This window comes from Harpia harpyja, chromosome 7 (assembly GCF_026419915.1).
Source record: "Harpia harpyja isolate bHarHar1 chromosome 7, bHarHar1 primary haplotype, whole genome shotgun sequence".
NCBI classification, from domain to species: Eukaryota; Metazoa; Chordata; class Aves; order Accipitriformes; family Accipitridae; genus Harpia; species Harpia harpyja.
Genome location: NC_068946.1, coordinates 48,812,614 through 48,825,006, shown reverse-complemented (window position 1 = coordinate 48,825,006; position 12,393 = coordinate 48,812,614). Strand labels below are relative to the sequence as shown.

The 12,393-nt window shown below is 42.1% G+C and overlaps 1 protein-coding gene across 1 annotated transcript in view; it reads left to right on the top strand.

Annotated features, from left to right (window-relative positions):
- Nucleotides 1-981: 981 nt before the first annotated feature.
- Nucleotides 982-12,393, top strand: part of ACTR3 (actin related protein 3) — a 31,303-nt gene continuing 19,891 nt past the window's right edge. The window contains exon 1 of the mRNA XM_052791823.1: nucleotides 982-1,181. Within this exon, the coding sequence (XP_052647783.1) occupies nucleotides 1,138-1,181 (44 nt within the window). The 5' untranslated portion in view covers nucleotides 982-1,137. The remainder of the gene's footprint in view (nucleotides 1,182-12,393) is intronic.

The following is a 12,393-nucleotide window of genomic DNA, read 5'->3' as shown; positions in this document are numbered from 1 at the left end:
GACACAGCAATCTGTCCTTTCAAAGCCTGAAGGGCTGTGAAAGGTGGAAAGAGAGAGAAAGAAAAGAGCAAGCCCTTGAACAGGTTTTTTTTTTTCACTTTATCCAGCTGAATGCTAGAGCCCCAACAGCACACACCCTTGCCCCCTTTGGAACCAAAAATCCTCCAAAAGGAGGACGGGGGCGTATGGCTAAACCCAAGCAGCGATGGATGCCACCGATCCCATCGGTGGGTGTGCTGGGACAGCCGATCGGGGCAGGGCCACACGAGTTTCCTCCATTTGTGTGGGAGTGTGGCACAGAGATGGCGGCACAGGCAGCGGGCAGCCAGCGCTGGCGGGAGGCTGGGAAAAGCTATTTGCTCGGCTCACCTGGCAGCAGCACACCACCCCGCCTCAGGCTGCAGGATTTTAAAGGATGGGGAGCGTGGGGTGTGGGTTCGGTGCTCCTGTGCAGGTCTATGGTTGAGATGGGCTGGAGGGTTTCCCTTGAATGCAGCTGAGGGGAAGCGGGTTTCCAGGGAGGCTGGGCTGCCCAGGGCTGGTGCTGTGGGGTGCTTTCCCCAGCAGGCGTTTCGTTCGCCAGCTCAACTAATGTCTGGCAAAGCCAACGAGCAGCAGGAGGAGCGTGGCCTCCTGCATTTCCCCCTCGGTGACACGTTTTCTGGGGAGAGCTTTCGGCCCCTCAGCGGCAGGGCCTGCAAGAAGTCGTCCCCTCGTCACGTTCAGCACCCTCCTGGCGCCTCACAACCCCTCGCCCCGTCTTCTCTCAGGTTTTCAGCGTTACAATACTACCTCAGCCAGCCGCGCTTGCTCACCGCCCCTCAGGAGGCCGGCGGCTGGCGGGGCGGGAGTTGGGCAGGAACCGGCCCTCCCGCCCGCTCCGCTTCGCACCGCCTCGCAGGGGCGAGGCCGCGAGATCGGACGTCACCGAGGGCTGGGGTTGTCGCGCCCGCCCTCGCCGCCGCGCGCAGGGAGGGGCGGGTCAGCCATCTTGGGCTCGCCGGGCCGTGCCTGCGAGGGAGCGGGCGGGGGAGGGAGCGCCCGCCTTGCGGAAGTGCCCTCACTCCCCGCCGCCGAGCCCAGCCGGAGCGCGCCCAGGGCTGCCCGCCGTCCCCAGCACCGCCGCTACCGAGGAGCATGGCAGGGCGGCTTCCGGCCTGTGTGGTGGACTGCGGCACGGGGTGAGCGACGGCCGGGGCGGCCGCTGACAGCTCGGTGCCGCCCGGGGCGGGGCCGGGCCGGGCCGGGCGGGTTCCGCTGCTGCAGATGGCGGCGGGGGTCGCGCTGCCCGCGGCGGGGCCGGAGCCGGGCAGGGCAGGGCAGCCGCGCCCGGGTCGCCGCGGTGCCGGTAGCGGGAGGGCCGGGCCGGGTTGTGGGGAGCAGCCGGCAGCCTTCCCCTCTCCTCCCTTCGCTCTCTCCGTCGGGCCCTTCGCGGCCGCCCGGCGGGGCGGGGTGTCCCGGCGCGGCCCCGCTCCCCCGCCGTCAGTCCGCGCCTCCGGCAGCCGGCTCGCACCGGGGCCGCGCCGGTCGTTCCCCCCCGCTCGCCCTCGCCGAGCCCTCGGGCCGCCCCGCCGGCCGGGGCCGCTCGGAGCAGCCGCCTTCGGTTCCTCGGCCGGTGCCCGCCGGGGCGCGGGGGGACCCTGCGCGGCTGCCGGAGCCGGGGGCGGCGAGTGGGGAAAACGATCGTGCGGCTGCCCTGTGCGGCTGCCGGCGAGCTCCTGAAATGCCCTCGCGTGGAGGAGTCACCGCTCCGTCGGGTGCCGTCTGGGGGGGCTCTTATGCATTTATTTTTTAATTTTTTTTAATATGCGGATAATGTCATTTATTCTGTGTTACTTCTCTCTGTGGAAGGAAAAAACCCCTCCCCCTCCACGGAGCAAGCGCAGAGGAACTTCCTTAGTTTTGTCAAAGCCTCTTCCTGCTTTCGGGCTTTTATACCTTATAAGGCAGTTTTCAGTGTCAAACCTGAACCAAATCCGTTTTAGAAACTCTTCTTTTTATTTAGCAGCTACCAGATGATGAAGAGAATGCGGTGCCAGTGATCCATGGCATAAAAAGTGATTCGGGAGAAGGCCCTCGGGATTCAGACTCCCTTTTCCGCCGTGGCATGGCTCCTGGAGGCTTTGGGTTGGGGAGCAAGCCCTTAGAGGTGTCTGTAGGAAGCCGACCTGGAAGGGTTACGTGGTACCGCTTGCAGGAGCACGCTCAGGAAGTGAAAACCGCTCTGTGACCTGCTGTCTGCGGTGTGATTTTTAAGACGAAATATTTCATTTTAGGCATTATGTATCAGTTTTTCATTGGAAAGTACTGGTATATTTTCAAGGCTCTTCCTCTTTAGCTACTGCTGATGGCATGCAGATTCTTTAACTCATCTTTTGGTTTCATTTCTTGTCCATCTTGCTAAAAGTAATCAAATTTCTCAATGAATGCTCTATATGTACAGGTATTTACAGTACTCTTCTGAAAGGGCATGTTCTTTTGAAATCCAGGCATTTGTTTTTTGAAAGTATGTGCTCATCTTCCCTTCAAGAGAATCTATTTGGTGTAGGACATTAATAAATTGGTCTTTCAGAAGAGCAGGTATATATGTGTCTATAATGTCTGCATGTTTAACAGTTGTATGAAGAAGTCATACCTGTAGTTAGAGCAAGAACTAAAACCTTGAATTTTGTGGGATGAAGGAAGGTTAGTACAGCAGGAGTGAGAGTGTGTAGCTGAGTGTAATGGAAGCATACGTGAGTTTAACATGATGTGTATATGCACTGTTAATCTTTCAAAACAAAAGATCTGTAATGTAATCTGCTGCATGCCACTAGAGGCTTTTTCCCGTCCCACATGTTTGTGCATTGCAGGTAGTCCCATTAAAGACATAATTACTGACTTTATAGGTTTGCAAAATATAGGTTGTGACCACTGGAGTAGAGAGATTCATTTAGAGCTTTCAGTGATGCCAAGCAGGAACAGCATGCTAGCATGTAGCTGTGTAAGAAACAACTTCGTCTTTTTAGTGTGAGAGGTATACAGAGGGACCTGAGTGTTAAATATTCTTGGGGAAGATCTGTGTGTAAGTTCTCCATTAATCAACTTCAGTGCACAGGGCATACTCTGTAATGTTCTTGAATATGATGTTAACCAAGTCTTGCTCCCGTTTTATTTATTTATTTCCCTCCAGTCTTCAAAGATCTCTCTAAGATACTGTTTTATTGTGCACCTGTATTTTTTTTTTTTTTTTAAACACAGTCCAACCTATTCTGCTCTCCGGGCTTTTCCTTTCCGTGCACTTCATAGTCTGAGGTTGTTCTTCCCTGAAGTTCTGCTTCAGGAAACTGGGGGCAAAGATTTTTAGCATTGGAAACATTACAGAGCGTTGGGGTTGAAATTCATTGATTTCAGTAGGCAAAGGTATAAAGTGGTGAATTTACAAAGGGGAAAACCTAATACTTGAGATAAGGAACAGGTGGGTAGTAGTGCAGTGGGATGTGATAGCATAATCATGCTCATAGCTGCTTTTTTTTTTTTTTAATTGGTGCAGCCCTGCCAGCCCATCTCATTTTGTGTATATAAGTGAGAACATGGCACATAAATTATGTCAGCCTTGTGCTCCATGCAGATCAGTTGAGGTCTCACCTAGGGTACTGTCTTGTCTACGAAACTGAAAGCAAGCAGACAAATTAAAGATAGCCCCTGAAAAGAGGAAAAGAGAGGTTTTGAAAATACAACCAAAGCAGAAAGCTTGAAAGGAACTGCCTTGTTTAGAACAGGCAAGGCTTTAAAACTGCACAAACTTTCCAGTAAGTAGGGTTTTTTTAGAGGGAGAGGATGATAATTAATTTACAGTCCAAGGAGAATTTACCTTAATCAGCAAAAGGGCAGATGTAGGAGAGGTATTAAGGGTGTCTTCCTACATGTCTTGTGCCTGTAGCCACAGGTTCAGTTTGTTGATCTGAGTGGGGTTTTTTTGTGTGTGTGTTCCTTTTTGCCAGCTAAGATTGAGGGGAAAGAGATGGGTGGGAAAGGTGGCGGAGTTGTGCTTTTTCAGCATCAGCCTGCACAGATTAGATAAATTTTAAGAACCCCTTTCAAAGCATAGAGAGACCAAAGCACAGAAGAGGTTGGGGAGATCACGTGATCCCTGTCATTTGAGGTTTTAACAGGTTAGTCAAACATTTTTGGGGTCATCCAAGTACGTGTCATACAGCTGGAGCTGGCAAATGGGTGAAGTCAGTGACATGGCAATCAGATTATGGGTGCAGCAAAAATTCTTCCAGTGTTACATTTGTTACCTTCAAATTTGAATTCTTTGCTTAAGCAAATGTGGTATCTAGAAAGTAAGGTAACTGATACCTAGTAAGAGCAGGTAGATACTTAATTGTGGTTTAAAAAAGCTACTTGTCTGAAGCAGTGTCCTCTTAATTACACTACACACATGGAAATGAAAAATCTGAAGAGCTCCGTTAATTTAACACGATTGTTAAAACCAGGATTATTTCTTTTTCTAATTGATAGCATTGTTTGGTTTAGTTTTAAGTATATTGTTGTTTTATTGGGCAATTTATAAAAGAACATTGTGGACCTTATTGTCAGGAAATCTTCGTCTATGTTAATACTGAATTCGATTTCACTTGGCTGCTGAGCCCCTTTCCTTCCCTTCTTTCCAGAAAATGTGGGTACCATGTCCCTCAACAATGAGCTATGAAGTAGCACCTGTGTGCTGTTTTCTAAATATCTTTCAAACACTGGTAGATTTTTATGATGTTCACTAACTTAGTATGTATGCTGTGAATGAGACTTACTTCAGACTGTAGTGTATCTAAGGATTACATGCATTTTAAAATAAAAATACAAAAAATAAAAATAACATGGAATTATTTCCATAAAGTATATGAACAACAGACCAAAGAAAGAAAAATGCCTTTACTCATTTTTTAATCTCCGTAGGCTGCAGTCTTTTGCTCTGTGCCTTTTGGGTATTTGAATAGTTCTTGCTGCCTGTTCTACAGGCGAGCACAGTACAGCCTGCAAGTCATGATTAAAAGCTCTTCCTACGCCACTTCAGAATTTAGCTTGATTAGGTTGACAAGTAGATTTTAGCTGTGTCTTTCTGTGTGAATGCGTTTTTTTTTTTTCTTAGTATAAACTTGTATAACACTGAGTTAACTCTTTTGGGATGGCACATAATTGCAAGTGTTCAAATTAATGGCTCTTCAGCTGAGCTGAAGTAAGTGGCTGTGTAACCTACTGCAGTTCCAAAATGAGAATTTTAGCGATGAAAGTGATTTAAAGAAAATGATTTGTATTTTCTACACCTAGGCTTTCTGTTTCTGTAGGCTTGCGTGCCATTTTTCTGTGGCTTTCAGGTGGATCCGTTCAATACTTGAGTGTCACTGGTGATGAGGTTCTCTAATGTACCTGAGTCTTTTCTTGGTAGGATCATGTATGTTGGTTAGCCTTTTCTTGAGTAAATTGGTTATGTGATTGTGTGGAAAAACTGTTGTCTCGCATCTTGCTTTCTTATATCTCCACTCATATGCCGAGCTAGGCCCCTTTTTCACTTCCCTTACACAGGTTACAAAAACGGATGTGTTTGGGTTTTTTTTTTTTTTTTTTTTTTACTACTTCTTTCCTGAATACTAGGGGAGAATTAAGGGTTTCACAGTTGGCTGGAGAAAGACTTGCTCTTTGTGATGGGAGCACAAGAGTCCCTCGACACCTCCCAGCAGTCTGGGTTTTCTTGGAGCTGAGAGCCTGGCAAATTGAGGCTGCTCAGGATTTCCAAGCTTTCTCGACATGAAGTTGCAAGCTGGACTCTTTGGAATGAGTCACATATATCTCTGAGAGTTTCTTGACTGTTCAATTTCTATAACCAGTTCTGCTGTAAAAGAAGGAAGGATAAACTTGGGCACGTGAAACCTCAGGAGAAGCTGAAGTTGGCTGGTGCTCAGGTGGTGTGCACAGTGGAGCGAGCTTTGCATTGGGGGACTTCTATACAAACCCTACTTCTCTAGTTAATCTTCATGCAACACCTGTATAGCTTCATGCTCTTAAGTAGAGCAAAGTATTTATGGGTTGAGTGTCTTCTGATGTGAGAAGTTATGACAGGATTACGTTGTTCTGTTTTTCTTGTGGGTTTTGACGTGTAGTGTAAATAAGTACAAGATCCATGAAAAGCTAATAGTTTTCAATAGACAACAAAGACATGTGAGATGAGAAATCCAGTGCTATAAAAACAAGGTAAGGGGAAATAACAGCCTGTATTTTGTTTGCTCTGCAACTTTTTAGTATCTTATACTGGACCTTGAAATGATTTTTCTTTCCTAATGTTCCAGACATGGGTTATTTCCACAGATTTTCAAATCATAACTTCCATTTAGTATAAATATTTCAGCCCTGCGATGTTCTTGCAGTTAATATTTAAACTGGATATCTTGTCATGACCTTTTCTGGGTTCCAGCATTCATGAAAATGTTCTCTTTTGGGATGAATTTCCTCTATGTTGTGTCATCCCAGAAGTAATTTTTCAGTATGGAAAGCATGAACAAAATAATTCCTTGATGGAATATGGAAAAAATACTCTTCCAGGATTTTAAGAGTATCTTTTGCTTGCCAGTAGCTGAATTGGTTAGGGAGGGAGGGGGAAATGCTTCATCCTTAACGTGGAAAAAGGAGTTGTGCTAGATTGAGAATTGTGGTTTACTAAATTTTTAAAATCATTGCAAATAGTTTCTGAAGACCCATGATGGTCTGTGGTATCTTGTGTCTTTTAAATGATTCTAATACATCACAGTCCATGTTGCAACACTAAACGCACAAAGCATACAATATAATGAGGAGTAATAGGAATTCAGTTAGGAATATATATATATTCCTATGCGCACACACATATATGTGTATTTTGGAATTCCACTATAGGAATCAGTTTATATCTTATTTGAATGCGTGTCGGAAGCCATCCAAGATGCACGGCACCTTCCAGTCCTTCTGTTTCTGCTTTTCTTTTACCGTGTCCCACTTACACTTGACATAAGTTCCTGCTGATGTGTGCATGGGAAGCTTGCACAGTCACTGAGGCCAGGGAACGGCCTTGGTAGTGAGGAAAGGTTTGAGGGAGGGTAGGGGTTGTGGGTGGGACAGGGCAGGTTCCCTTCTTGTTTCTTGGTTGGTGTTAAGTACCTGGCTTGAACGTTCTGCCCAGAAAGTACATTGATTGCACGAGTCTGGTGGACATTTGCTTGTCTAAATTAGTTGAAAATACAGTTTCTAGGAGTTCAGAAATACTGTACAAGTTCCTGTGTAGTAATCCATCCTCTGTATTATTTTATAGGCACACGTAAGAAACTTTGCAGTTGGTCTTTTAGTTTATGCAATTTAAATGTTTCAACATGATGTTTCAACATTTAGTTTCATCATTGTAGTCTTTGGGAAATGTAAAAAGGCTTTGACAATTTCAAACAAACTTTTTTTTAACTTTAATTTTGGACAAACATTCTTAATTTAAAGACTTCAAGGAGAAAACATTAAATTCAAAGGTAAAATAATGAAAAACATATTTCAGTTTGTCCCTAATGAAATTCACGAGTTCTTTTCTGCTCTGTGTAGGAAAAGGAATCTCTGTTGCTTTAATATTTAGTTTTAGTCACTGAACTAAAGTATATTTAGGTGTACCAATCTAACAAAAATCATCCTTGGGTAGATGCTTAAAAATACCAAGTTAACTGCAAACTTGTTAGTGTCCATAGCAGGATTATTTTAACCATCAAGATGAAGCATCTGACCTTTCCAAGTGCTAGTGCTGATATATTGCTTGCTTTTTTTTTTTTTTTAATCAGTTGTCAAGGAGGATTATATCCAAAATGGAAAAAGTCATCATTTCATCCACTGACTTAATGTAGGGTATAACATAATTAAATTTTTTCTCTTTTTGTTCAGATTGTGAGTTTGCATTTTTAAGACTAGACATGGAAAAACTCTGGATAAATTTAGGTTTTTTTTTTTCTCTTTTTTTCCCTGGTGTTTCCTTTTTCTCTTTATTATTCTCTTGTGGTCATTGCAAGTGGTTGCAGCTGTGCACAGGATGTGTTTTGGCATGCTCAGTCTGTAGAGAGCAAGATGCAGACAAGAGGTTGTCTGTTGATACTTTATTTTGATTATACCCTGCTATCAATGAATGAATCCAAATTTTAATTCTTAGTTGATACAGTGTCTGTTACCTATTTTTTCAGTATTAGCATTTTATTTGTCATGACTTGCCTTAGATTTATCATGCTGTTTATCATCTGCAAGAGCTTTCACAACATGACTGCTTGCATATTTGTACTCAGACTTCAAAATCCCTGTGACCTTATTAAATGAGACCTGCTTTTTATACTAAACAAAATTCAGTGGTATGGTATTGTCCACAGCTTTGTGGGGCATTTTTTTCTACAAGACAACTGTTTCTAATTGGAAGCTGTCTTTTATTAGAAACATGGTGTAAAATGATAAATATGTAAACTGGTGTTTTAATGCAAGCCTGTTCTTGATGGAAGACATTTGGTTACCTACTGAACTGCTGGAGTGGTAACCAGTGTGCTGGGCAGATTGGAAGTGTGCTGGGAGTCTCCTGCAGTGCCTGCTGTGTGCTCCTTCTCTCCTGTCCATGCTCTGTCTATTCAGTTTCGTCTTACCCTCTGCTCAGATTGGTGTGGTTGGGATGATAGCATACTAGCTGTTGGTTCAAAGCTGGAGCTCTCAAGTGCTGAAATTGTGCAAATAGTAAGCGCAAACGCTCAAGTTTTTTTTTAATGTGGAATAACTTACAGTTTTAGCCACTGTATTGCATTTGTTTGGAAAAACTTCCAAATTAAGTCACGTTTATATCAGCTATGGCTCTGCATCATATGACTCAGATTTTGCCTATTTCATTTCTTCAAGTGAAAGATTTTGTTTATTTGGAAATTATGTATTTGTTGATTCAATTGATCCCTCCTTGTTTTATCTGTTGAAATGTATGTATAGTTAATCTATTCTCCTGTTTTTTTTCTTCCTGTTAAATGTCTGTGCAATGTTCATCTTATTTTGGGCAAATGATGTAGAAAGTTGCCAGATTAATCTCCCCCTCAAAATAAGTAATTTATACTATGAAATAATTAGTCATGCAGACTTCCAAACTTTTGGGGCATTCTTTTCTCATTATTTGGAAATATCACATGGAATAGTCAGGATGTGGAAAATGCTCAGAAAACTTGCATAAAAATTAAATATAAATTTATTAAAAAAACCTAGCAGTGTAGGTTAGTATTGTGTGGGTGTGGTGTAACACAGAGGCACTTTTAAGACACTTGTTAAAAGGAATTAGTCTAGAAGTCTCAAAGGAAGCAGTAAGTAAAAAGAGAGCATTCTGCTTTTGCCAACACAAACTACTTTTCATTATACAAAGATAATATCCAAAGCCGTTTGCTCTTCTTACTTGGAGGAAAATGTAGTCAAAGGAAGGCTAACTTTATTTTCTGTGTTAAAGTACGTCAGCATTAAATATTTGAAATGGATTTTACAAATACAAAATTGACTAGGATTACAAATTTAGATTGTAATATAATCAGGATGCCTGAACTGGATTTTGTTAGTCTTAAACACTTAAACATGGGCTGGTTTTCAAGTACGCTTTTCATGACTCAATCATATGCTAGAGTCTTTTGGTAATAAATGCATCTTATCTTCCGGTTTACTTATAGGAGAAGAGAACTTTACCAGAGTAAAGTTATCAGTGCTGCTGTTTGTTTGTTTATTTATTTTTATTTAAGTTTTGATGCAAGTAAACATAGAGCAAATTTGAAAGTAGATTCTCTTCTACTCCATCCAGATGTTAGTAAAATTAGAAGCTGCACAATGTGGTAGCTTCCTCTGTTCTCCAGACTGGTGTAAAAACTGTCACCTGGAGACTGTTATTACAATGTGTGTTAATTTATTCTGAATGCTGTGTAGCAGAGGCTGCTATTGCCTTTATGTTCCTCTTAGTCACGCACTTGGAGGGTTCTGGTCTGGCTATTTGTGACCATGACTTTGCGGTTTTTTGCTACCCATTTTAGCTAGACTTTAGTAGCAAGCATTACAGTCGTGTCTGTGCTTTGAGTTTTAGATGTAGCTGCTGATAAAAAGAGCACTAGATAAATATTCTAGAGAACAATATAGATACTTTTAAAGATAAGTTAACCTTTTATAGAGGGGTTTTTTTTTCCCTATTTGGGAAATAAATGTTAGAAGCATTTGTCTTTCAAGCTGCTTTTGAGCTCACTTCTCAAATTGCATGGCACTTCAGTCTGCTTATGGTTTGGTTTACTGTGACAGTTATAGTATGTGGCAAAGAAGTATTTGTTGTCAAGGTGAAAGTTCTTGTTGGAGTGGACTGATATTTTTCGGGGGAAATATTGTAAGAAAATAGTTTCAGATACATAGTAATGCAGTTAATTCCAAGGCCGAGGTTGCAAACTGCCAGATTTGCAACATCTCTGGTGTCTAGGGGTCCCGTATGTCATTGAAATACTCGCTTTTTACTATCCCTTCACGTGTTTCATCTACAGTTTAACAAGATTCTTCATCTGAGACCACTTCTAATCTTGTGTGCTTTTTCCATTTAGAGAGCTAATTCTTTGGCTTTCACTATTGATGACTTAAAACATTTTTGATCAACAAGTGTTTTAAAACTTGACAGAAGCAGTTGCTATTTAAAAATGCAAACTAGTGGTGGGTAAAAGGTAATATATATATTAGCTAAAGATAGAAAAATATGAAAAGCGTGACTCATTTCAAAGTCTTTTGCTATCTTATGTTTTATCAAGGACGTTTGAAAAGAGATAGTAAACTAATTTATTAATACAAGTCCCATTTTCCTAATATAATCAGTTCCTTTGGGGACTTCTGCTGCTGCTTAACCAGTTTGGACCTGATGCTAGAGCTGGGACCTTTTTTAAAGGGGCAGGATGGCTTTCCTCTTTCACCATTTTCTTATTATTTCACTTTATGGGGATTTGAAAAGTAAATACTCCCTAGACTTTTCAGTCTCATCTGTTGTACAAGAAAGATGAAAGGGGTCATCCATGTTTCAGAAGTTTTCCACTTCTTTTTAAAGCAGTTTTATTATCTTAAGACATCAGACAGTAAAACCACTGTATGTATCTTATAAATTCTGTCTATGTAGAATTTATTCAGTTAAAACAGGAAAGGATATTAAGTGCTTTTTGATGAAGCATTTGATGGACAGACCATCTGTAAGGAGTTGGGGATTGAAGAGCAGAATCCCTTTCCATTCTGTTTAAAAACTTGGAGTTTTTCCCATTTGATTTATTTCATGCCCTTTTGAATATATTACCACATGTGTGTGTCCTCCTTAGAATCTTCCCACTTTCTGAGCTTCTCTGTAGTGCCTTCTACAACCTGCTCACTTAATTACAATTTTCCTAGAGTTAAGGTAGCTTAGCCAGCAATGAATTTTGCTGCTGTATGCACACCTGTAACAAAGAATTTACATGCTTCAACGAACTTAAGTTGCATCTGCACTACCTTGCATGCCTTCACACAGTGGCCTGCTGTGAAACTGTGAAATTGTAAAATAACCTTTCTTGGTTTTGTATCTCTTATCTTGAGCCATTCATAATAATGTTACTTACTTATTAATTTATAAGTAATGCTTGAAATGTCATAAATTGAAATATTAAAGAGAAGTACTCTTTTGTGCAATCATTTTAACTGTTTTTCTGTAAAACTTGTTATGCAGCAAAGCGTCAAGCTATGATGGAGGAGATCTGCATAGATAAAGTTTATTTTAGCAAGCAGATTCACTTACAAATATTGTAACAGTCCTTGCTGGTGTCCAAGTAGTATATATGGAGAATACACTGCTGTGGTGTCTTGAGAGAAATGAGGTTATGAGATTGGATTTAAATGGCGAGATGGTTTGCAGACCATGCAAATGAAGGCAATTGATGCGCAAAGGCAACAGACTTAATAAGATTCTTCACTATTCTTTGTTTTACATAATTGAGGCCTCTGTTTCTGGAGTTTCTCTTTGCTCTTGGTTACTCTGAAGAAATGGCCCCATGCAGCCTTTTTCTCAGTTGAATTCTTTGGGTTAGACCCATGAAGGAGCTTCAGAAAGCTGTGGAATGAAATCCAGGTTGGTGCATTCGGCTGCTCAGCACAGGATTTGGAGATGCTAGCGTGTGAGTGGGAATTGTCGAAGGAAGACAACAGAAATGCCAGGTGCATTTAAAATTTCCAGGTCGTGGGCATCCAATTTCAAACTGTAGGAGAATAGTTTAATCAAATAATGATTCCCAGGCCTGAAACTCCTGGGCTCTGGTGTCAGTATTGCATTCAGAAATTAGCAGGAATTACTTCTTTTAAACCACTCAACTGTTA